General features: G+C 42.3%; 1 protein-coding gene across 1 annotated transcript in view; it reads left to right on the forward strand.

Annotated features, from left to right (window-relative positions):
* The window catches only part of MYO15A (myosin XVA), a 125224-nt gene that overhangs the window by 79080 nt on the left and 23254 nt on the right, over positions 1-22890 (forward strand). The window contains 16 exon segments of the mRNA XM_031938533.1: positions 215-341; positions 2207-2325; positions 3328-3387; positions 3876-3951; positions 4604-4719; positions 5147-5265; positions 7052-7193; positions 8284-8395; positions 8864-8938; positions 11002-11201; positions 11588-11733; positions 12247-12319; positions 14621-14693; positions 15648-15721; positions 19749-19831; positions 20472-20602. Of these exon segments, the coding sequence (XP_031794393.1) occupies positions 215-341; positions 2207-2325; positions 3328-3387; positions 3876-3951; positions 4604-4719; positions 5147-5265; positions 7052-7193; positions 8284-8395; positions 8864-8938; positions 11002-11201; positions 11588-11733; positions 12247-12319; positions 14621-14693; positions 15648-15721; positions 19749-19831; positions 20472-20602 (1726 nt within the window).

Here is a 22890-nt window from a genome sequence, read left to right on the forward strand (position 1 = left end):
TGGCCCCCAGTTCCTTCTCCTCAAAAGTTCCTTATCCAATGGGGGGACTGTTCAAGGGCTAGGTCTCCTTCACACCTCCTTAGGTATGGTCAAAGTGGGGATAAAGAATTCGACATTTCCTGCACACACATATACACACATTCCTCTCCTCTGCTGCCCCACTCACCCCCACCCATCCATGCTTGATACTCTCTGATTCTCTCCCCTGGGTTAGGGAAGTCAAGGGCCCAGACAGACCGTGGCTTTGGTGAAGCCTGTGACCAGCACTAGGCCCCAAGACCTGACCCCTGCTGCCAAACCTTTAACTTCAGCCTCCAGGACAACCTTAGGCATTCCCTCAGGTAAGGGGGAAGGGGAAGTAGGTTATTATCATTTGTAGTGTTCTTCTTTTCTAATTTATATGATGGTTCTCTGGGAGCAGGTTTCTTGGGGAGGTTTTCTGGAGGCAGGCCTTAGTTTCAGTTCAGAGTAATAATCACCTCAAATGCAGCCAGCTGATAAAATCCAACAATTATTGTCTCCATTTGATGGAGGATAAAACAGAGGTAAACAAGTTAAATGAGTAGTTCCCCGTCATACAGCTATTAAGTGCCTGAGGCTGAATTTGAACTCAATTCTTCCTCTGTTCATTTTTCTTAAATTCTTAAAACTTTGAGACTGCTGACTTCCTGAATCCCCAACTCCCTTAGGTTCCAAAATACACTATTCTTACTGAGAGAGAAAAAGGTTTTGCAAGAATGAATGTTGAAAACTATCTTTGCATATATCTTGAAAAATAAAAAGCTATCATAAAAAAAAGAAAAAGAAAAGAAACTTTGAGGTTTCAAAAAAAAAAAAAAAACAAACTCAGATACACTCTTCTTATTCTCCTGCTATCTCTCTGACCTCTGCCACTTCACTTTTGCTTTTTTCACTGGTTTTTATATTTCTTCTCCCCCTACTCTGCCCCCACTCCCCACAATTATCAGTATTCATTTCTAAGGTTCTACTTCTCTCTCCCCACATACCCATTCTCCATATCTTATTGGAATTCTGATCCTCTGTGCCAGTTATGTGTTAGCTATTAGCACAAGGTAAATGTAATTTTGCCACAGGGTGCCAACTTCTTCCTTATGGTGACATCTTGTGGTCTTTTATCAGCTTGTGGAATATATCACCCATCCACCTTTTCCCCATCTCCTGCAGGGTTCAGTGCCAAATGGCTCAGTGGATGGAATATTGGATTAGCATTAGGAAGACCTGACTTCAGATCATGTCTCAGATACTACTAGCTAGGGGACTCTGGACAAAGCATTGAACCCTCCGTTTCACAAAAATAATTGTGATATAATTATATATATATATACATATATATAATTATTATATATAATTATGTATATATTATATATATGATAACATCCATTTCACAAAGTTGTTGTGAGGATCAAATGAGATGCTATATAAAGTGCTTTATAAATCTTAATGCTGGCTATCACCTTTTTTGCTGTTATTCCAAATATCCACTGAACTGTGTTTGCCCTGGGTGAAGAATATCTAATTTCCAATCTAGAAATTGTTCATCCGGTTTCCCATCAGCATCTACAACTAAAATGATCTAAAAACAGATTCACCATTTATGCTCCCATTCAGACAAGCATGAAACCTGGGAGGCTCCTCACCTTCACGTAGGGTCTCGATCCTTTCTATTTTCCCTTCACAAAGTCCCTCTCATCTCTTCTCTTCCCTCCCCTTCCCTACACACTAGTCTGCCACTTGTCCAGTTGGTGGGCTGGGCAATTCTCCAGAGTGGTCTGGACAGGGGCAGTGTATTCCCACCACCCAGGTTTGAGCTTTGCTATCTGGTTCACATTATTCATTAGTCTTTATCCCAATATCACACTTTGGCTCTGGTGTAAAGTGTGAATCACTTGATTGGTCCGAATGGTAGAAGGGGGTGTGATTTAGGAAGAATAATGGGGGACACTGGGTATGGTTTGCAGTGTTTGCACCGTTACCCTAATATGATTGTGCTACAGCTGAGACAGATTGGGAAAATGTGACCTAGAGGACTTAGACTTTATGTTGTTGAGTTCTGTCCTTTTGCCTAATCAAGGAGACCCAACCAGCCTTTCAAGGGTTCATCTGAGCTAAATAATGGGTCCAGGGGATGAGCTGAACAGGACATTCATCCTCATGTCAGTTTCACCCGTCTCATCCTTCTACCTAGCAGTCTCACGGGCGCTTGTTCCAGAGGAGAACCCCATCCAAACACAGCTCCATCGGCAGAGCAACGAGACCTTCTACAGCTACCAGGGAGTGCCCTGGAACATATACCTGCGAAAAGAGGTGCCCAGGCTTTATGGGTGCTCAGCTCTGGGGCAGGACTGGGGAGGGAAGGTCCTAGAAACCACCCCAAGTAGGATGTCCTGGATCTACCACTCGTGTGACCTTGAGCTACTTACTTCCCTTCTTTGAGACTCACTTTTCATAAATGTAAACTAGAAAAAAATAGTTGCCAGAGGAAAGACAATGATAAATCAGGAAATATTTTTGAAAGAAACAATGCTTTATAAATGAGGGAATGAGCTGCTTCTTATAGTACAAGGTTTTACACATGGATTTGAACTCAATTCTTCCTCTGTTCATTTTTCTTAAATTCTTAAAACTTTGAAACTTCTGACTTCCTGAATCCCCAACTCCCTTAGCTTCAAAAACACACTATTCTTATTCAAATATGAATATCTTATTCAGATATTATTCAGATATATTTCAGTCAGATATTTATTAAATAAAAGAGCTTGTTTTTCACTAGTGCCCTCCTTTCTTAATTCTTTCCCCTTCCTCTTTTCTCTTACAGCCTTTTTTTTCTCTTTCCTTTTCCTTCTTCTTTCTCCCCCATCTCACACTCCTGTTTCTCTATTTCATGGGATTTTCTGGACTTTGTTTGCCTAGAAGAAAACTGAAGCCAAAGGGGATGGAGATTGTTGAGGGTAGAGGCTCTGAGCAGCCTCCATGGCCACACACTCAGGGGGTGAGGAGGCTGCTAGCTCGGATGAGGGCATGTAGAACATAGGACCCCTGGGGAATATTGACCTCTGAGTCCCTCCTCCCACTCTGTCCTGGACGGATGAGGTGCCATAAGTTTACCTCATGCATGGGGACAACTAGGAAGGGCCCTTACCTCTAATCTATCAGTGAGTGAGCCCTGGTGAGATTGGAGGCTGTCAGCCTTTATAAATCTCTTTAGAAGGGGTGGGGGGAGGAGTAATATAAGGGGACAAGAGACAAGGTGGAGTATGTGGGGAAGGGGCCCCAGCCTCTCCTTCCTGTGAGCCTCTCCCTCCACAGGTGTTTTACCCCAAGGACAGCTACAATCACCCAGTCCTCCTGGACCTCCTCTTCAGACAGGTAAGACCCCAGGTTATGGCAGCCCCCATAGCAGAAGGAAGGTCTCTGAGGGAATCCCAGCTGAGAGCTCTTCCATTGATTCCCTAAGGGTGGTGGGCATAGGGATAGTCTCTTCTCAGTTAACCAGACAGGCCTGTTCCCTTAAAAGAAGAGGATGCTGGATAATTACCCCTGAGATCTATTTCCTTTCCTATGAGAATTTTGTCTAGTGCTCTTGCCATTCCCTGGAACCCCAGCCATCTAGAAGGTAACTACCTTCTCTTCATAGAGCTCTTCATAGAGCTGCCACATAGTAGATATTTATTAAATACCTTAACATATTCAGACCTCCAGATTCACCACAGCACATCCTCTGCCTGCCGTGGCCTGCCTGCCGTGGCCTGATCTCGTTCTCTCTGGGTGGTAAGGTGATGGCCATGCTGGAATCTCACACCTTGGGGCTATTAGGGGCTAAAACACCCTCAAATTACTCGACTCTCTTCTCTCAGATCCTTCATGACACCTTCTCTGAAGCCTGCATCAGAATCTCCAAGGAAGAGAGGATGAAGATGAAATCCATCTTTGGTAGTAGCGGGATGCAATAGTGTTGGGGTGGGCAGATCAGGGCACTGAACACTGGGGACCTGATATCTAGTGTTGGAGCTGGACTAAGGCCAAACTCCTTATGAACATTCTTTTTGCTTTTCACTGAGACTCAGCATCCCTACTGGGGCAGGGATTTTTACATTATCCAAATCCAAATATCCAAAAATCACCCCATCCTCTTTTATCTCACTTTTAAAGGGCCACATACATATCTCCCTTTTTCTTTACTCACCGTATCTTAGATATCTTAGGCACAGGATGGCCCTGAAGCCCTGAATTCATCAAGGCACCTCTGAAATAAAATAAAGCCCTAAAATTCAGTCCCCTAGAAGAAAGTTTCGAGGATACTATGATGGTCTAGTAGAAAAAACATCCAACTAATAGTACTTGTTGGAAGGAACCCTAATCTGAAAACTCCAAGAGACTCAGCTTCTAGTCTCAACTCTGCAAATAACTCTGCAAAGGTCACTGCCTTTGGGCCTCAATTTCCATATCTATAAAATGTGAAAAGGTGGTTTAATTGAATACTGAGACTTCTTCTAGGTCTCAAGTTCTGGGAATTTGTCTCTTAGAGATGAAGGGAGAGAGAGGGAGGAAGGGAAAATGATGGTTGGGTCTCTACTTCTCTTAGTCCAGAATAAGTTGGATTCTCTACATCCAGTAGTGAATGAGAGCATCAAGAGGACAGTGGTCAATGAAGCTCGAGAGAGCTGGGAAGTCTATTTCTCCCGACTCTTCCCAGCCACGGTAAGGTCTTTCTTCCTTTTCCTGCTAGGATAGGATAGGATAAGGAATGGGAAAGGCCCCCAAATCTCTGAGAGATTCCTTGATGGGAACTTTTCCCTTCATTCCCTTTAGGTGGAAGGGATTGGGGGGGGGGGATTCTCTCTCAGCTGGCCAGGCAGGTCTATTCCCTAAGAGACAAGGATGCTGGATAGGTACCCAGAGACCTATTTAGGGGGACCATTATTCTCCTGCTTCCTAGGAAGGATGCTAGGAAGAGAATGGAGAAGGGCGGAGGATGAAGACAAAGGAGGGGCCAGGATAGATGAATAATAGTCTCTGGGCTACTGACAAGCTGAGATGTGGTCCTTCCCACCTTCCTGCTCTCATCTTGTCCCCCTGCTCATGCTACCCCAAGCTCTTGAATCCATGTGTTGTTGTTCCTCTGCAGGGCAGTGTGGGCACAGGTGTGCAGATTCTGGCTGTGTCTCATGTGGGCATCAAGCTCCTTCGCTTGGTGAAGGGCAGCTGGTCATCAGGGGAACAGCTTCGGGTCCTACGGAGTTACAGGTAACAGGCATTCAACGTGCCTTGGGAAGGACAAGCGCTTGATAAGGGGCCAGCCACTGAGTTGGAAGAAAAGGTGACCTTTCTGTCACTGCTGGGTGACCCAATGGATAGAGTCCTGGACCTGGAGACAGGAAGGACCCAACTTCAAATTTAGCCTCAGACATTATCTGGGTAAATCGCTTAAAATTTGTCAGCTTCAGTTTCCTCACCTATAAAATGGAGGTTAAAAAAAAAGCACCTGTCTCCGAGAGTTATTGTAGGGACAAAATGAGTCAATATTTATAAAGTATTTTGCAAAGCTTTGCTAATTATTATCACTGAAAAGAGGATAGATTTCAGGGCATAGAGGGATTTCAAATCTACTATGAAGCTCCCTCAGTCACATCATACTGCCCTTTGTTCAGAAGAATAAGTAATCCAATGAATCAGATTTTATAGAGACAAGGGTTTGAATAATAGCAATGCAAATAGATTCATAATATATTAAAAATAAATACTCAATGTGAGTTTGTGGAAGGGTAAGAGCCTTTCATTTCCTCTCCAATGTTGCTTTCCCTTTTTATTCACTTACTTTTCATTTTTAAAATAATCTATTTAGATTATATCACATAAATAGGTTACTTTGACTTTTGACTTTCAAATCAATGAACAACCCAGTTAGGGAAATGATTAAATGAACCAAGATTCCCTAAGTACAAACTACAGTTTATACTTGATTTATTACATAGTCCATTTTCTTTAAATGTTGTTCTGTTTATATTTTCCCCAAAATCTGGGTTGTCCAAGATGACTTTTGAAGTTGGCTCCTTTTTTATAGTCAATAAACTCTGACTATTGGGAACTCTGGTGTAAACGGCTTCATTTGCACTTCTGATAACTCTATGTGTGATTTTCAGGAGTTTCCAGCTTTGGTGACCCTCTTAAAAATTTTTTTTTTATTTAATAGCCTTTAATTTACAGGATATATACATGGGTAACTTTACAGCATTAACAATTGCCAAACCTCTTGTTCCAATTTTTCACCTCTTACCCCCCCCCCCACCCGACCCTCTTAAAAATTAACACCTTTGGTGATCCCTGCCATCAGCATCACTCTAGTTTTGGACCATTTTGCCACTTTCTTTTTCTTAAAAGAGCCAGGTCTTTATTCCTTTGGCACATTTTGAATTATCAAACAAAACACGTCTCTCTTCGATTAAATAATATTAAAGAGTTGTTCCCTGATAGCACTAGTGCCCTCTTTCCACAAGTAATAAACCATAGGCAGTCTTTTCTTTCTCCCCTCCCCTTGTCTCAAGTCATCTCCCCATCGGTCATATGACAATATTGGGCACATAATATGGAATTACACTAATAGCCTTCATTAGGGCCATTGCCAGCCTGTGGCTGGCACAAAACTCTGCCCTCCCCCTCTCCCGCTCCCTTCTCCTCTCTGCGGTTTATCCCACCTTCCCCTGAGACTACCACTCGAAACTGGGAGGGAGAAAGGTGTCTCTAAGGCTGTTTAGGGGAAGTCAGAGAGGTTATCTCTTCTAATTCTAAATTCTATTTAATTCTAATCTCCCTAATCAAGGGATATGAGAGGAACCTGGGAATGGGACTGAGAGTAGGTGCTTCTTTTATATATCTATATAAATATAAATATATAGATATAGATATATAAAAAATCTTCAGACATTGATGAATGCATGAGACCCTTAGGGTCAATTTTCCCTACCTTAGGAAGGATTTGGGGACATGAATTCCTCACCTGGACCTCACATGGCCCTGTCCCTCTGCCTTCCAGCTATACAGATATCCTTTTTGTGACCATCCCTTCCATGAACATGCTGGAATTCAACCTGGCCAGTGAAAAGCTCATTCTCTTCTCAGCCCGAGCTCCTCAGGTGAAGAGCATGGTGGATGACTTTATTCTGGAGCTCAAAAAGGTAAGAAACCAGGGAATAAGGAATATAGTGTAGGAAGAAAGGACATTGCTCTGTCCGTCCTTCACAATTTATATAAATATCTCTCAATTCCCACTGTTGGGGCTAAGGTTTTGTAAGGGTTTTTGAATGTATGTGTGTGTATTTGGACATACATATAGTGATTGTTATGTGTATAAATACATATATTTACCCATATACATATATGATCTCACTACAGAGTGCAGAGGAGGGGGCAGTGAAGATTGATTCTGATTATGTTGAGTTGGGCTGTCTGTATATTCTTACAAGTATGTCTAAGAATGGGTATTTGGAAAATAATCATGAGTCAGGGAAGTACTAGGGCCTGGCAGTGTTTATAAGATATACATACAAATACACATGTGTGTGTTTATGTATATATATCTATACATGTATATATACATATGGATATAGCTAGTGAGTACATACACACACGTGTGTCTGCACACATATAGTCATATATATACCTAAGTGTACATGCATGTTTATGTATGAGTTTGGGTCTGAGGCAGCATAGGAGTAATGGACAGAAGTCAGGAAGATCTGAGTTCAAACCTTGCTTTTGATGCAAATAAGTTACTTCTCCATGTCTCTAAGTCAAAGCCTCTTAAATTGTGGGTTGCAACCCCATATAGGGTCATATAACTGAATGTGGAGGGTCTGAAATTATGATCTGTTATCAGTAAATGTACTGATTTTATATACTTGTAAAATGTTTCATGTATTTCATGAAATGTAAAATTGACAAGTCACATAAACATTCTCTAGCAAAAAGGGGTTGTGAGTGGGGAAAAAAGTTGAAGAAGTCTTGCTCTTCTTGGTAACTTTTCTTGGACTATAAATGCCAGAGAATTTGCCATCTATGTTGATAAAGGGAGTTCCCTACCTCTATGAACTCACAGATCAGAACCAAAAACAATGTGCCTTGAAGGGTCCTTGGTTTCTTAAGAGTGAGGGAATGACTGTGGAAGGAGCTGGGTAGGAGTCTATGAGTGTAAGCATTCTGAGTATAAATAATGGCAGACTTCTATCCACTGACTCTCAAATGTTCCCAAATTCTCCTGTGCCCTAGGATTCTGATTATGTGGTTGCTGTGAGAAACTACCTGCCAGACGACCCGAATCTCCTGAGCTTCCACAAGGGTGATATCATCCATCTTCAGTCTTCAGAGTGGCCTGAGAGGGGTCAGTGAGTAATGGGGGCCCCCAACCAAGCCCCAGTCAGCCCCAAGGAGAAGCAATAATCTCAGGAGCTAATGGATGCTAGACCAGTGATTAACTCAAGATCCTATTTTTCCCTGCCCCACACCCTTAAATGCCCACAGATCCCTGTGTGCACAGTACCTCTAAGCTTCTTGACTTTTTAATTTCCCCAAACCACTACTCAGGCCAGGAATAGTTGGCATATGACTTACTACGTGGCTATCTTCATTTATCAATATTTATTGAACCTCATCCCGACTTCCTGCCACCGGCCCTATTTTTTTCTGACTGTTACAATGCTTCAGCTTTGCTCAGTTGCAAAAATCCATAATACCAGCAGCCCCTAGAACATGGCTTGGTGAGAACAGCAGGGGAAATGCATGAGAAAACTCAAGGATCATGAGCTGATAACCCCATTCTGCCTCCCATCCTTCCTACCTGTGCCTCCAGGATACAATTATGGCTACGTAGTCAGGAAGAAGGTCATCTACCTGGAGGAGCTGAAGAGGGACACCCAGGACTTTGGTAGGTACTAGGGAAAAGCCTGTGTGTGTGTGTGTGTGTGTGTGTGTGTGTTTATTCCATGGTAGTTTATCTTCATGCCCTCATTTGGGTTTTCTTGGCAGTGATACTAGAATAGTTTGCTATTTTCTTATTCAGCTTATTTTACAGGTGAGGAAACTGAGGCAAACAGGGTTAAGTGACTTGCCCAGGATCACGGGCAAGTCTAAGGCCAAATTTGAACTCGGGAAGATGAGATTTCCTGATCTTCAGGTCCACGTCTCTATTCACTGTACACTCTCTATCTCTCTCTCTTCTCTCTCTGTCTTCCTCCTTCTCTCTCTCTGCCTCTCTTCCTCTATTTGTCTCCCTTTTTTCCACTCTCTCTTCCTCTCTCTCTCTCTTTGCCTCTCTTCCTCTCTCTGTCTCTCTTCCTCTCTTCTTCTTCTCCTCCTCCTTCTCCTCTTCTTCCTCCTCCTCCTCTTTTTTCTTCTTCTTCTTCTCCTCTCTCTCTCTTTCTCTCTCTTTCCTTCTCTGTCTTTTTCTTTCTCTCTCATTGTCTCCTTCATTATTCTCTCTCTTCTTCTCTCTCTCCTCCTCTCTCTTCTCTTTCTCTCTCCTTCTCTCTCTGTCACCTTCCTTCTTTCTTTCCTCTCTCTCACTCTGTCTCTTTCCTTCTCTCTCCATATATATTCATGTGTGTACATTGATATATGTGTATACATATTCACATATGCTTGTTACACAGACAGAAACCAGTTCACTTAGACCCCTGTTTTTGCTGCTCCGAGGCAGACAGTGCTGAGAACTGCAGTGTAGGAATCCAAAGAAATCCTGGCATGAATAATCACAGGATTTAGAACCAGAAGAAATTGTAAAGGTCATTTAATCCAACTTATTCACTTGAAAACAGAAACTGAAGCCTGGAGGACTTAAATGAGTTGCTGCAGATCACACAGAAAGTAAAAGAGCTATAATTGAACCTGTTTCTAAAGTTCCCAGCCCTGGAATACTTCATCTGTGGCTGGTCCCATATTAACAGTGGCCCATTGTGGTCCCATTAAGGAACAAGTTTGGCTCAGCCTCAAAGAAGGACCAATTCTAATGTGGGGACAACTTGTTCTCTGTGTCTGCATGTACGATTCTCTTTTTAAAAATATTGATTTATTTATTTTAACACATATTGCTTTGGGAATCATGTTAGGAGAGAAAAATCAGAGCAAAGGAGAAAAACCATGGAAAAGATTTTTTAAAAACCAGGGGAAAAAAAGAAGTGAACATAGCATGTGTCGATTTACATTCAGTCTCCTTAGATCTTTTTCTGGCATTTTCTGTCCAAAGTCTATTGGGATTGCTTTGGATCACTGAACTACCGAGAAGAACCAAGCCTTTTATAGCTGATCATTGCCCATTTTGCTGTTATTGTGTACAATGTATTCCTGGTTCTGCTTGTTTCTCTCAGCATCAGTTTGTGTAAATCTTCCCAGGCCTTTCTACGGTCAGCTTGTTCATCATTTTTATAGAATAATATTCCAATTTTTCACCCATCTTTTTGTATCTCTGAGTGTCTATGACTTTCTCTACACACGTGTGTGTGCCTTGTTCATCTTGGAGGGTTTCTATGTGCTTCTCTAAGACTGTATGTAGAGTCAGTGTGGCGTAGAAAGCAGCGTCTGAATCAGGAATATCTGGATTCGAATTCTGCCTCTGATGCATACAAACTGTGTGATTCTGCATAATCCATTTTCTCTCTCAGCCCGTCCTCTGCACGGATTTTTGTTGTTGTTGTTGTTGTATATCAGAGTTAAGTGGCTTGCCCAGGATCACATCCTCCATCACCAGACATTGGGGAAACAAAGATGAAAATGAAAGTTTCTCTCCTTAAACAGGATAATGGTGATGAGCATTCATAGAGTGCTTTTCACATGACCTCATCTTTGCTTCTATTTTGCTCTCAGGGAACATACTGGTTAATACAAAATATGTACAAAAATACAAACTCATTCCAGCTAGGCCATTAGATACTGGGGGGATGAGGAAAATCTGTGGCACATTCTCTGAGCTTTTTCCTTTGCCCGATCCCACAGGATGGAAGTTTGGGGCCATCCATGGGAGGCCTGGCCGATTCCCCATGGACCTGGTACAGCCCGTTGCTGCCCCTGACTTCCTTCAGCTACCCTCAGAGCTGGACATGGGTGGGCCTCGGGACCAGTCCGGCAGAGCGGCCGCCGTGGCTGTAGCAGTGGCTTCTTCTACTGTGGCCCAGGAGTTTGGCAGGAAGACAGAGGTGATTATTCTCCCTCATGGAAACTGGGAGTTGGAAGGGGGTTCTATTAGCACATGGGCACTGGCCAAGGAAAGAAAAGGCAGGAAGCCTTTAGCCCCTGGAAGAAAGCATCTGTCCCACTATCCAGTCTTATCCCCATTCCTAGACCAGGAGAATGTTAGACCTTTGTTCTACACAAGGCCCAGAAATGTGAAATTATTGTCCAAGTTTACAGTTTGTTAATGGCAAAGTTTAGAGTTTAGAGGTCTCCTCATTCCAAACCCAGTGCTCTATACCGGCTCTTGATTCACTCAGTTCCAGATAGAACTCCTATTTTTATCTAGCAGTAGATATTTTTATCTGTTTGATGTTTTTTTCCAGTGTCCATCCTTCCCTTGTCCTTGTAGGCATCCATGACTAGGGACATCTCCAGGGAGTTTGGGGAGGAAGCATCCCAGCAGGAAGTCTATGGGGCATCTCTACTCCCTACTCATCAGTACACAATGCTGGAATTTGCTCAGAAGTATTTCCGGGATCCACAAAGGCGATCTATGTGTGTTCTGATTATATGTGGGGGGTGGGAGGGGGAAAGAGAAAGGTGGGATTGGGGGGACATCACAAATCTGGAAGGAAAAACAGAACCTCTGGGATTCTGAATGAGCTACGGGCAGGTCAGGAGGAGAGAACCCTGGCCAAATTGCATCTTCCTGGTGGCCCTGAGATAGTCCTGGTAGGGGAGGACTTGAGGGTGATATTACCTCCTCCCCAAGCTGGTCTTTGTGTAATGGTCATACCTGGCCTGAGTAAACTTTAGGTTGGTCACTCAAGCAAATTTTATTGAATTTTATTTCTATACCCAGCACTAGGTGGGGAGGAAAGGGAGGAAGAGTACAGGGAAACATAAATCTGGTCCCTGCCCTCTAGAAGCTTACAGCTTGAGAAAGGGGAAAATACTTACCTATCTGAAAAGATGACTCATATTCTCCTGATTTCCTGGAGGAGGGAAATAGCATAAGCAAAGATATAAAGGCTGGAAAATCACTAGCTCTCTTGTTTCCTGTGTCAGGGATTCTTTTAGGCAGAAATCCAAGAAAGGAAGAGAATCTAGAGACGTGAGCAACATGCTGAAATTTTCCAAGGTACTTCCTGGCCAGGAGGTGGAGGGGGGAGGGCTGCTGTAGACTGGCTGTCTACTCTCCAGGAGTCTGCTGATACCCTTGATGGGGAGCCAGCTCCAGGTCCAAGTTACTAGTTGTTATTCTCTACCCATTTCCACTTCACCTATTCCTCTGCTCTTAGGTAGGTGCTTAGGGAGAATCACTGCAGCTTCCTCTTTGCTACTTCGACCTCCCCTTCCCCATTCTCCTGACCTGTTCATTTAAGCAGCATTCATTAGTTGTCTGCTGTATATCAGGATGTGTCCTCAACAATGGGGACACAAAGATAGAAAGCAAGCCAGTCTCTGCCTTCAAAGAACTTATGTTCTTATTGGAGGTAAACACTATGTACAAAGAGAATTAGGTTTTAAAAATAAATACTGAGGTAGCTAGGAGGTACAGTGGATAGAGCACCAGCCCTGAAGTCAGGAGGACCTGAGTTCTAATCTGATTTTAGATACTTAACTTAGACACACACACTTCCTAGGTATGACTGGCAAGTCACTTAATCCCAATTGCCTCAGAAAAGAAAGAAAAAGAAAGAGAGAGAGAGAGAGAGAGAGAGAGAGAGAGAAAAGAAAGGAAGGAAGGAAGGAAGGAAGGAAGGAAGGAAGGAAGGAAGGAAGGAAGGAAGGAGGAAGGGAGGAAGGAAGAAAGGAAGAAAGAAAAAGAAAGAAAGGAAGGAAGGAAGGAAGGAAAGAAGGAAGGAAGAAAGGAGGAAGGGAGGAAGGAAGAAAGGAAGAAAGATAGGTATATGGGATGATGATGAAAACAATAGCATTCATATACTTTAAGATTTAGAAAATGCTTTATTAATATTATGTCATTAACCTTAGAAGAACCCTGGGATATAAGTGCTCTTATGATCCCAATTTTACAGAAAAAGAAACTGAGACTAGAATCATATTGGAAAGACTCTTAAAATCCAAAGGAGATTATCTTTGAACCTAGATTCAAGATATGGTTGCCAGAGTTTTATTAGCAGAGGAGTGACAAGGCTGACCTATACTTTGGGAATATTAATATGGTAGCCATGTGGAGGATAAATTAGAAAGGGGAGATTGAGCCATAAAAGTGCTCCTCCCTGTCTGCCATCTTCTCCCTCTCTCCCTCACCAGTAAGAGGTTATCATCCCAGGCACAAAGATAATGGAGAAAATGTACATAGAATCCCTGAACACTCCATTCTCTCATCCGCCTTCTTCCTCTATCATTAACTCCACTTTTTCTTCCATTTCCCAATTAAACACAATGATGTCATCAGCATGATATTTAACACGATGATGTCATCAACATATCTAACACAATGATGTCATCAACAGGATATCTAACATGATGATGTCATCAGCATGATATCTAATATGATGATGTCGTCATCACAATATCTACCTGATGACATCATCAATCTGATGTGATGACATCATTGTCACAATATAAAAATGATGGTGTCATGGTCACCATATCTAACCTGGTGATGTTATCATCACAACATCTGACAAGATAGTATCATGAGTCAGTGTCATGACTGTGGACATGCTCCATATCAATGGAGTGGCCAAAGAGGTAAAAGCTTCCTATTTAATGTCCTTTTCTCCACTTAACAACATTTTTGGACAACGTCCACATTTTCTTGCAAATCCGATATTCATTAGTTTTAAGTTGCCTTTTCAGAATCATCGCCAAGAAGGAGGGGGGAGTCCCTGGTGAGTGTGGTACTACCTGCCCCATCTCCAAAGTGACTCAGCGATGTAGACATGAGCTTGTATCATAGTATTTCTGTGAAATACTGTTTCCAAAATCTTCAGGAGACTAATCTCTTCTGATAGAGACGTTGGCCCAAAGTTGGAGTCTTGTATGGGAATGTCCTGGGATGTAAGATGTCCCTTCGTGTCACGAGATGCCTTTAGTACATTGTAGCACCTCCATTTCACAGTGTTCCTGGCCCTCCTTATCAGTGCCCCACGTTCTTGGTTCCCTGACCCAGAGAACACTGTGTTGTGATGTGGTTTCTGAGTTTGGTTGTTGTCAGCCCTCCTTGGGATGGCCCAGAGCCACTGCTTCCTTCATAGCACATCCTGGTGCTATGGAATGAATAATGAGTCTGGGGTCCAGCAATCCGAGCTCAGACCCTTGCTCTAGCTGCGTGACCTTGGACAGTCTCTTCTGTAAAAAGAGGTTAGATGGGACCACTTCTTGAGGACCCTTCAGCTCAGAGAAAGCTTCTCCCCATCACCACAATTCCCCCCTGATTTCTCGTGCCCTCATTTTTCTCTCTTTTACACAGACACCGATCCAGGAATCCCTCATCGAGTTCAGCAACAGCAGCCTAAACAAAATGACCACAGAGATGTTTCTAGGTACTGGGAGAGGGAGGGGGAAATGCCTTCCAAGACATCAAGAATTCTATTTTCTCCTTTTCTCTGTCCCTACTCCCAACCTGTCAAGAAATGAGACAGAAATAAGGGCTTTTCTGGAGAAGGACTTTCTTTCTTTCTTTCTCTCTCTCTCTCTCTCTCTCTCTCTCTCTCTCTCTCTCTCTTTCTCTCTCTTTCCCTCTGTGTGTGTGTGTGTCCCAGACAACTACTACTGGGTATCTCTTCATGAAGCTCACCCACCTTCAGGGCCCTGCATCTTTTCTGAGAACCCCAATGATGGGACATAGGTGGTACAGTGGTAAAGTATTGTTAACCCCAATTAATGCCCGAGTCCCTCTTCCTCACTTATTACCAAGATATTCTCTCACCTCCCTATAATTGAACTTCCATCCTGAGACCGGGTCTCCAAGTCTTGGACTAACCCTCAAGCCCTCAGGCCGAATCCACTTCTAGGACTGAAGCTTTTTTATCCCATTTCAGAAAATGAGTTCATTTTTAGCAAATAAATAATGCCAAGGACAAATAAGTCCGGGCATATCTTCTTACCCCTCCTCCTCCCAGCTCTTGAGCTATTCTCCAAAGATACTTGTGGCCATGGACCATGGATACTTTATTGTATCTCCCTTAACATCCATCTTCAATATTCCATCAACAAGCATGTATTAAGTACTTCAAATGAATCAGGCACAGGGCTATACAGCTGAGAAACCAAGACAAAAATGACCTCAAGGAACTTTTATTTTACCTGCTTCCTGTTTCTCCTGGGTCCTCTCACATCTGCCCCAGCATTTCATTTTCTCAATCCTGCCACCAGAGAAAGCAACTTCTTCTCTGGGAGCCCCCCATGGTAGAGAAGGGCCCAGGTTAGGAAGAAAAATATATGATGTTAAGCTAATTTGGGGTTTTGGGGTTGGGTGGGGTATGTACTTCCTGCAGCCGTGATGAAGTTCATGGGGGACTTCCCAATGAAGGCCCAGACCGAGCTGGAGGTGCTTCGCTCCTTCCTGAAGGTTTGTTTCTTATTTCTCTATGACCTAAGTTTTCTATCTACAAAACAAAGGTATTTCAAGAGGTGACCTCTAAGTCTCCTTCCAGCCATGATATTCTGTGGTTCGAAGCTACCCTCTGAGACCAGAAGTTCAGGGAGTACTAAAGGGCAGGTCGGTGACTCCAGGACCTGGGATGATAAATGGCTGCTACTTCTAAGACTGTGGAAGGATCATATTGAGGAAGGGACAATTTCTCCAGAGTAGCCTCGGAAAATCCAGGGAGTGGTACGGTCTCCCCAGTGGAATCTAGACACATAAATTGGAAGGGTAGACCCTAAGCAATGCTCAAACAGTCCAGTTATTGTTCCTCTACTCATTACAAAAAGGCATAAGTCATGGGACATCCTTCCCCACCCCAAAAGCCATTTACCACATCCATGGATAGAATATCTAGCTCCATTAAAAAAAAAAAAAAGGCAGAATACTGACAAGTTTTTGGGGGGGAGAGGTTTGATCACCTGCTGGGTGCCCAGACCTGTGTTAGGCCCACTGTAACGAGGAATACAAAGATGTATAAGAAATCATCGCTGCTTATGATGAACAATGGTAGCTGACGTTTTAAAGGTGCTTTGCGTATATTATCTCATTTGAATCTCATAATAACCTTGGTAGACAGATACCATAGGTATGGATTATCCTCTTCACCGATATGGATTATCTTCATTTTATAGTGACTTGTAGTCATGCCCAGTAGGGTCAGGAGGAAGATTTGAACTCGCAAATTCCCAACTCCAAGATTAACACTATTACACTTCTGAACAGCTTCTTTTTCTGAACTTCTAAACAAACTATGAGAAGGTAGAAATGGATGAAAAGATAACTGGATACTAGTGTTTGCTAAGCAAATATCCTTGCTGTAGGAGTTCAAAGGAAAGAGAAAGAAATCAGTATGGACTCCGGTGGTCAGGAAATAAATTGTTAAAAAGGTTTGGGTTTCTCTAATGTGATGTGCTGGGGTAGAATTAAGGATGGAGATAAAAGGGAAGTCCAAGAGTAGAAGGTGAGTGAACTATCCTCACTTCCCAACTGGAGATGCCATGATAATCTTTGGGAGAGATTCACCTCAATCATGGGGGATCATGAATGGCTACTAACCAATAACAATTTTTACCTTTTTTCTTCTTTGGGATTGACTTACACCAACTGGAGTAGGGAATCAGGAGTGGGGAAAGGCCCTCACTAAAAGGCCCTCGCTAGTTCTCTGTCCTCAGAGGAATCAGAATGAGGCTTTGTAGTTGTCTCCTCTTGCTCTTCCCAGTCTCCATTCTGGGCCTTGGGCAGTAGCTTTGGAGTGAAAACATGCTCAAGGTCAAGACCCCCTCACTACATAGTTCTCTTGGTCCCCAATTCCCTCAAGTCCTTCTAGGTGATTAGGAGCTGAGTTAAGAAATGAATCTTGTTTAGAAATACCTAGCAGGTTTATACCTGAGAATAAATACTAGAAATACCTAGCATATTTTTGCCTGGGGAGACCCGGAGGCTAGGTAACTTAAGGGTCTGAGGCAGAATTTGAACTCAGATTGCAATAGATAGGAAAAACCGAAGATTAAAGAGAGAAAGGAGATGGGATAATCTGCCAGAGAAGAGGGGCGAGACATAGAGAGGGATTTAGAGCACCTGTAAGTGCTTTACTGATTTAAAGTATCATACTAGAACAGAGAGGTAGAAAGGCAGCTAGGTAGTCCAGTGGACAGTGTGCTGGGCCTGGAGCTAGGAAATTGTTGTTCTTGTTATTTTTGTCGTTTCAATCATGTCCAACTTTTTATGACCCTATTTGGGCTTGTCCTGACAAAGGTACTAGAGAAGTTTCCTTCTCCATCTCTTTTACAGATAAGGAAACTGAGACAAACAAGGACAAGTATTTGGATTCATGAACAAAAATTTTCCTGACTCCAGGCTGGCACTGTGTCCACTGTACCATTGCTCGGAGTTCAAATCTGGCCTCAGACGTTTACTAGCTGTGTGCCTCTGGGAAAACCACTTAATTGCTGTTTGCCTCAGTTTCCCCATCTGTAAAATGTGGATAATGATACCAGCTACCTTCCCAGGGTTGTTGTGAGGATCCAACGAGCTAATAATTAAAAAGGCCTTAGTGCAATGCTTGACACATAATAGATGCTATATTATTATTGAACACCAGGAGTATGAGAACATGCTAAGCATTTCTATAACAAGGCCTGGGGCTTTTTCATAGCTCAGCTCCTAATTACCTAAAAGGGCTTTGGGGAATTGGCCAAAAAAATTAGGCAATCTCTGTTTTCAGGAGGTATGTATTCTACTGGAGACAATATGTACCCACATAAGCACACACACACACACACCCAGTGTTCCAAAAGTCAGTGTAGCTTTAAGCTATTAAAACTAAGTGTTTTAGCTGAACCTTCAAGGAAGTGTTCTGTGGGGCAGAGCAGGGAGGGCGTTCCAAGTAAATATATGGAGACAGGAGATAATTCTGTATAACAGAGAGAAGGCCTGTTTGAAAAGGTCTGGATTACAGCATATGGAAAGGAGAGTAATGTATAATAAGGTTGGGTTGAAACCAGATCGTGATGATCTTTAAAAATCAGAGGAAAAGTATGTATCTTATCCCAAGAGTCTAGAGAGTTTATTGTGTAGGTGAGTGATCTGGACTGGCCTGTGTTTTAGAAAAGTCATGTTGACAGATGTGGGAGGACGGATTAGAGAAGAAAGAGACTTGAGACAGGAAGACCAACAGTGAGAAGGCCTTTGAAATTGTCCAGGAAGAGGTGATAAGGGCCAGAACTAAAAACTGCTATGTGGGAATAGAAAGAAAAATGTTTTATATATTAATATATATGTAGCTTTTATATATTAATATGTTACATATTAATACTATATTAATTACATGCTATATAATTATGTTTATTACTTTATATAATGTTATATTAATAATAATTTGTTGAGTTTTTGGTTTGTAACCAGAGACCCAATGGGGAGAGAGGAGGAAAAACATTGTATTTCAAGTTAGAGGACCTGAGTTTGTATCTCACCCTGCCACTTAATTCTGTTTATAACCCGAGTAAATCATTTCATATCCTGAAAATTTGATTTCTTCACTGGTAAAATAATGAAGTCTCATCCATTTCTAAAATTATAAGGCTGAAGGACCTGGAAACTGAGTGGAGCCCATCAATTGGAAAATGGCTGAATAAGTTATGGTGTGTGAATGTTATGGAATATTGTTGTTCCATAAGAAATGATCAACTAAAAACCATTACATTGAATTCCCAATCCCTATATTTATGCACACATGCATTTTTGATTTCCTTCACAAGCTAATTGTACAATAATTCAGAGTCTGATTCTTTTTGTACAGCAAAATAATGTTTTGGTCATGTATACTTATTGTGTAATCTAAGTTATATTTTAATATATTTAACATCTACTGGTCATCCTGCCATCTAGGGGAGGGGGTGTGGGGGTAAGAGGTGAAAAATTGGAACAAGAGGTTTGGCAATTGTTAATCCTGTAAAGTTACCCATGTATATATCCTGTAAATAAAAGGCTATTAAAAAAAAAAAAAAGAAAGAAAAAAAAATAAGAAATGATCAGCAGGATGATGTCAGAGAGGCCTGGAGAGACATGAACTGATGCTGAGTGAAGTGATGCTAAGAGAACATTGTACACAGCCACAAGATTATATGATGATCAATTCTGATGAATGTGGCTCTTTTCAATAATGAGATGATTCAGGCCAGTTCCAATGGTTTTGTGATGAGGAAAGTCATCTACACCCAGAGAAAGGACTATGGGGACTGAGTGTGGATCACAACATAGCATTTTTACCTTTTTGGGTTGTTATTGCTTACATTTTGTTTTCTTTTTTTTTTTTTCCTTTTTGATCTGATTTTTTTGTGTGTAGCATGATAATTATGGAAATATATATAGAAAAATTGCAAATGGTTTTTAAAAAAAGAAAGGAAAACAAGAAAAAATAAAATCATAAGCCTGTTCTCCTTTTTTTCAGCTCTGCAGTGACTATGAAGTGCTTCGAGATGAAGCCTATTGCCAGGTCATCAAGCAGATCACAGACAATACCAGTACTAAGCCGTGAGTGAGGCCCCAGCTGGAGCACAGAAATCTTCTGGCCTCCCTCTGCTTCTTTCCTCCAGACTTAGAAGTGACTGTAGAATTACAAGGGATGTCATAGCCTTGAGTTCCTCTCATTTAAAGAACCATTCTAGTCTCCAGACTGGTTCAGTCCAAAGTTCGGTACCAGGGGAAAAACGGGGTGCGTTCTGGGTGCTTAGTCATTTATCCTGGATAACCAGGGACTGGTCTGTGCTGCTCTTTTAAATAGAGCTGATAACGTATGTGGTCCCACAGGTTTTTGGACAAATAGCCCTTATGTATCAGGTGGAATGCTGAGGTCAGACCTTGCCCCTTTTCTTTTTGCTTCCCTCCCCTCCCTATCTATCCACCTCCTCCTTCCTTTGCTCTTTATCTATCTACTGTCCCTTCTTTATCTCACTTCCCTCTTGCTCTCCCCTTCACTCTCTGAGGTTTTCACTCCCCCTTCCCAAGAACTTTAGAATCTCTTAGATCCCAAGTCCCCATGTCCGACCATCACACCAGCAGGAAATCTCTGCCCAAGAGCTGGGAGTGCTTCGATAGTTCCAAGACGAAGCTACTGAATCTGGGGCAGCAGATTGCTGCCCTAATGATGGCATCCTCCTGTGTACCTCTGCAGGGACAGCTGCCAAAGAGGCTGGAGGCTGCTACACATCCTCACAGCCTACCACAAGTGCTCGGACGTCCTGAAGCCGTATCTCTTCCGATTCTTTCAGGATGTGTGCAGGAGTCCCGGCTTGCACTTCCAGGGTGAGTATTCCAGAGGGGCGACCCTGATGGTGGGGGCAGCGAGCTCCTCTTCTGAGGGTTCAGGAAGCATTTCTATCTCATGAAAACTGTGGCTGGCAATCAGTCCTAACTAAGCAGCCCCGGCTTTTCCCCAGAGCGCTGTAATTTAGAAGGTGCTGAAAGCATTTAGCTAGCATTCCTCTTAGAAGCAGCTGGCATCCAGTTAGCAAGAATAATCATTTAAGAGAGGAAGCTCTCAGAGGGGTCACTTCCTCCCCCCCACCCCGTCTCCCTCTGCACCCCAAAATGCAGCCCCAAGTATTCAGCTCTCCAGACGGCCTAGTCCTATCCCCTCTCCTGAGTGGTCTCCAAAGCCTGGATACCTCTAGTGAGCAGCAGTTGGGTTCCACGTCCAGGAAGCCCTCTCCCCTTCAATTGAATTTGTCTTTTAAAGTTTAATTAAGCATGAGTTTTATGTGCTGCCAAAGTTGCTTGGTAAGATGCTACTACTAATTAGACACTATCAGCCTTGGAGCAGGGATAAAAGGAATGGGGAACCCAATTCCTAACAAATTTCCACAAGTCTATTTTAAGTGCCAACTGCCCACACACACACACACACACACACACACACGCTAAACCTCCTTGCTGTCAATAAGCTTTCAGTGTAACTGGGGTGTGTCCCATAAAAATATACCTAATAGTATCAGGTAATGCATGGTAAGTGATTACTGAGGAGTGGTATAGATAGGATAGATAGATAGACAGACAGACAGATAGATACTCAGGTAGGTAGAAGGAAGGAAGGAAGAAAGAAAAGAAGGAAGGAAGGAAGGAAGGAAGGAAGGAAGGAAGGAAGGAAGGAAGGAAGGAAGAAAGAAAGAAAGAAAGAAAGAAAGAAAGAAAGAAAGAAAGAAAGAAAGAAAGAAAGAAAGAAGAAGGAAGGAAAGACAGCATAGATAGATATCATAGATGCTCATGGGAGGGAAAGAAGAGAGATTAATGTGACCTACAGCAAACATGAATGACTTAAAGAATGAGAGGACTTGAATTGGATTTCAGTCTGAAAAGCCATCATTTGATCTTGCCATCTTTATTCCTCTTCTCTTTTACAGTCGTGTTTCTAGAAAGACCATTCACATATTTTTTGCCTTTACTTTCTCACTTCTTAGTCCACAACCTCAGGTTATCTGACTTCTATCCTCCTATTAGTTGACAACTGCCCTCTTCAATATTACCAATGATCCAATGATTTTTTTTTCTTACTCTTTCTCCTTGATTACTCTGCAATATTTGATATTATTGACCACTCTGTCCTTCTAGATCAGAGATTCTTAACTTTTTGTGTGTCGTGGACTCCTTTGGCAATATAGTGAAACCTATTAGTCCTTTCTCATAATAATGTATTCAGTTTCCAGGGTTTTTTCCCCATGTATTCAATAAGCATTTATATGGTATTATATATGGCAGCATTTTAATAGCTAAATCTGAGGCATCATGACAGATAATGGGGATACAGTGGAATATAAAAAATATATCTTCTTCCTAAAATCCTGACCTGGACCACCTTCCCCTTTCCTAATTTCCAGAGATGCTATCTAGCAAAAAGGTTGCTCGTTGATCTTTTTATCCCTGAAAGAACCATTAGAGAAGGGAACGAAATCCTTCCCCTACAGAAGGAAGGTGAGGAAGGGGCCCTCTTTGAGGGCTGGGGAAAGGAGACTGGGAGTCACTATGTCTCCTTCAGCATCTCTTTGAAAATTGTAATGATACATAAATTTGTCCCTGAGGGCTCTCATTTTTCTTTTCTGATCCTTTTCCTCTTTTTCACAGCTCCTCCCCTCCTTCACACCCTTCTAGTCCTTATGGTATGAAAAGTATTTGATAGCCTCATTTTCATTGAAATGTTGGAGAGTGAATGGGCCTTCCTCCCATGCTATGTATTGTAAAGAAAGAATGTGGAGAGGGTAAGGCTTTAACCTTGAAAGAGGAATGGCACCTGGTAGGGGAGATACCTTGGGGAAGGGGGAAGTACTTCCCTGTGCCTTTCAGTTCCTCTAAGTCCACAGCTCTCTAGTGAATAATTTATTGTGGTGTTATGTTTAAGGCAGTCTTTTGGTTCAAGTTCAATTCCAATCATTTATCAAACAAACATATATTACATATATTAAAGTCCCTAGGGTACAGTAAAAAGAGGGGTAGATTGACTCAAAAGAAATATTGCCTCTCTTAAACAGGTGCCTCTGTCTTAGGCAAATTATTTAACCTCTCTAAACCTCAGTTTTCCTCCTCTATAAAATGAAGATGGC

The sequence above is a fragment of the Sarcophilus harrisii genome, chromosome 1, assembly GCF_902635505.1.
Source record: "Sarcophilus harrisii chromosome 1, mSarHar1.11, whole genome shotgun sequence".
Classification (NCBI taxonomy): domain Eukaryota; kingdom Metazoa; phylum Chordata; class Mammalia; order Dasyuromorphia; family Dasyuridae; genus Sarcophilus; species Sarcophilus harrisii.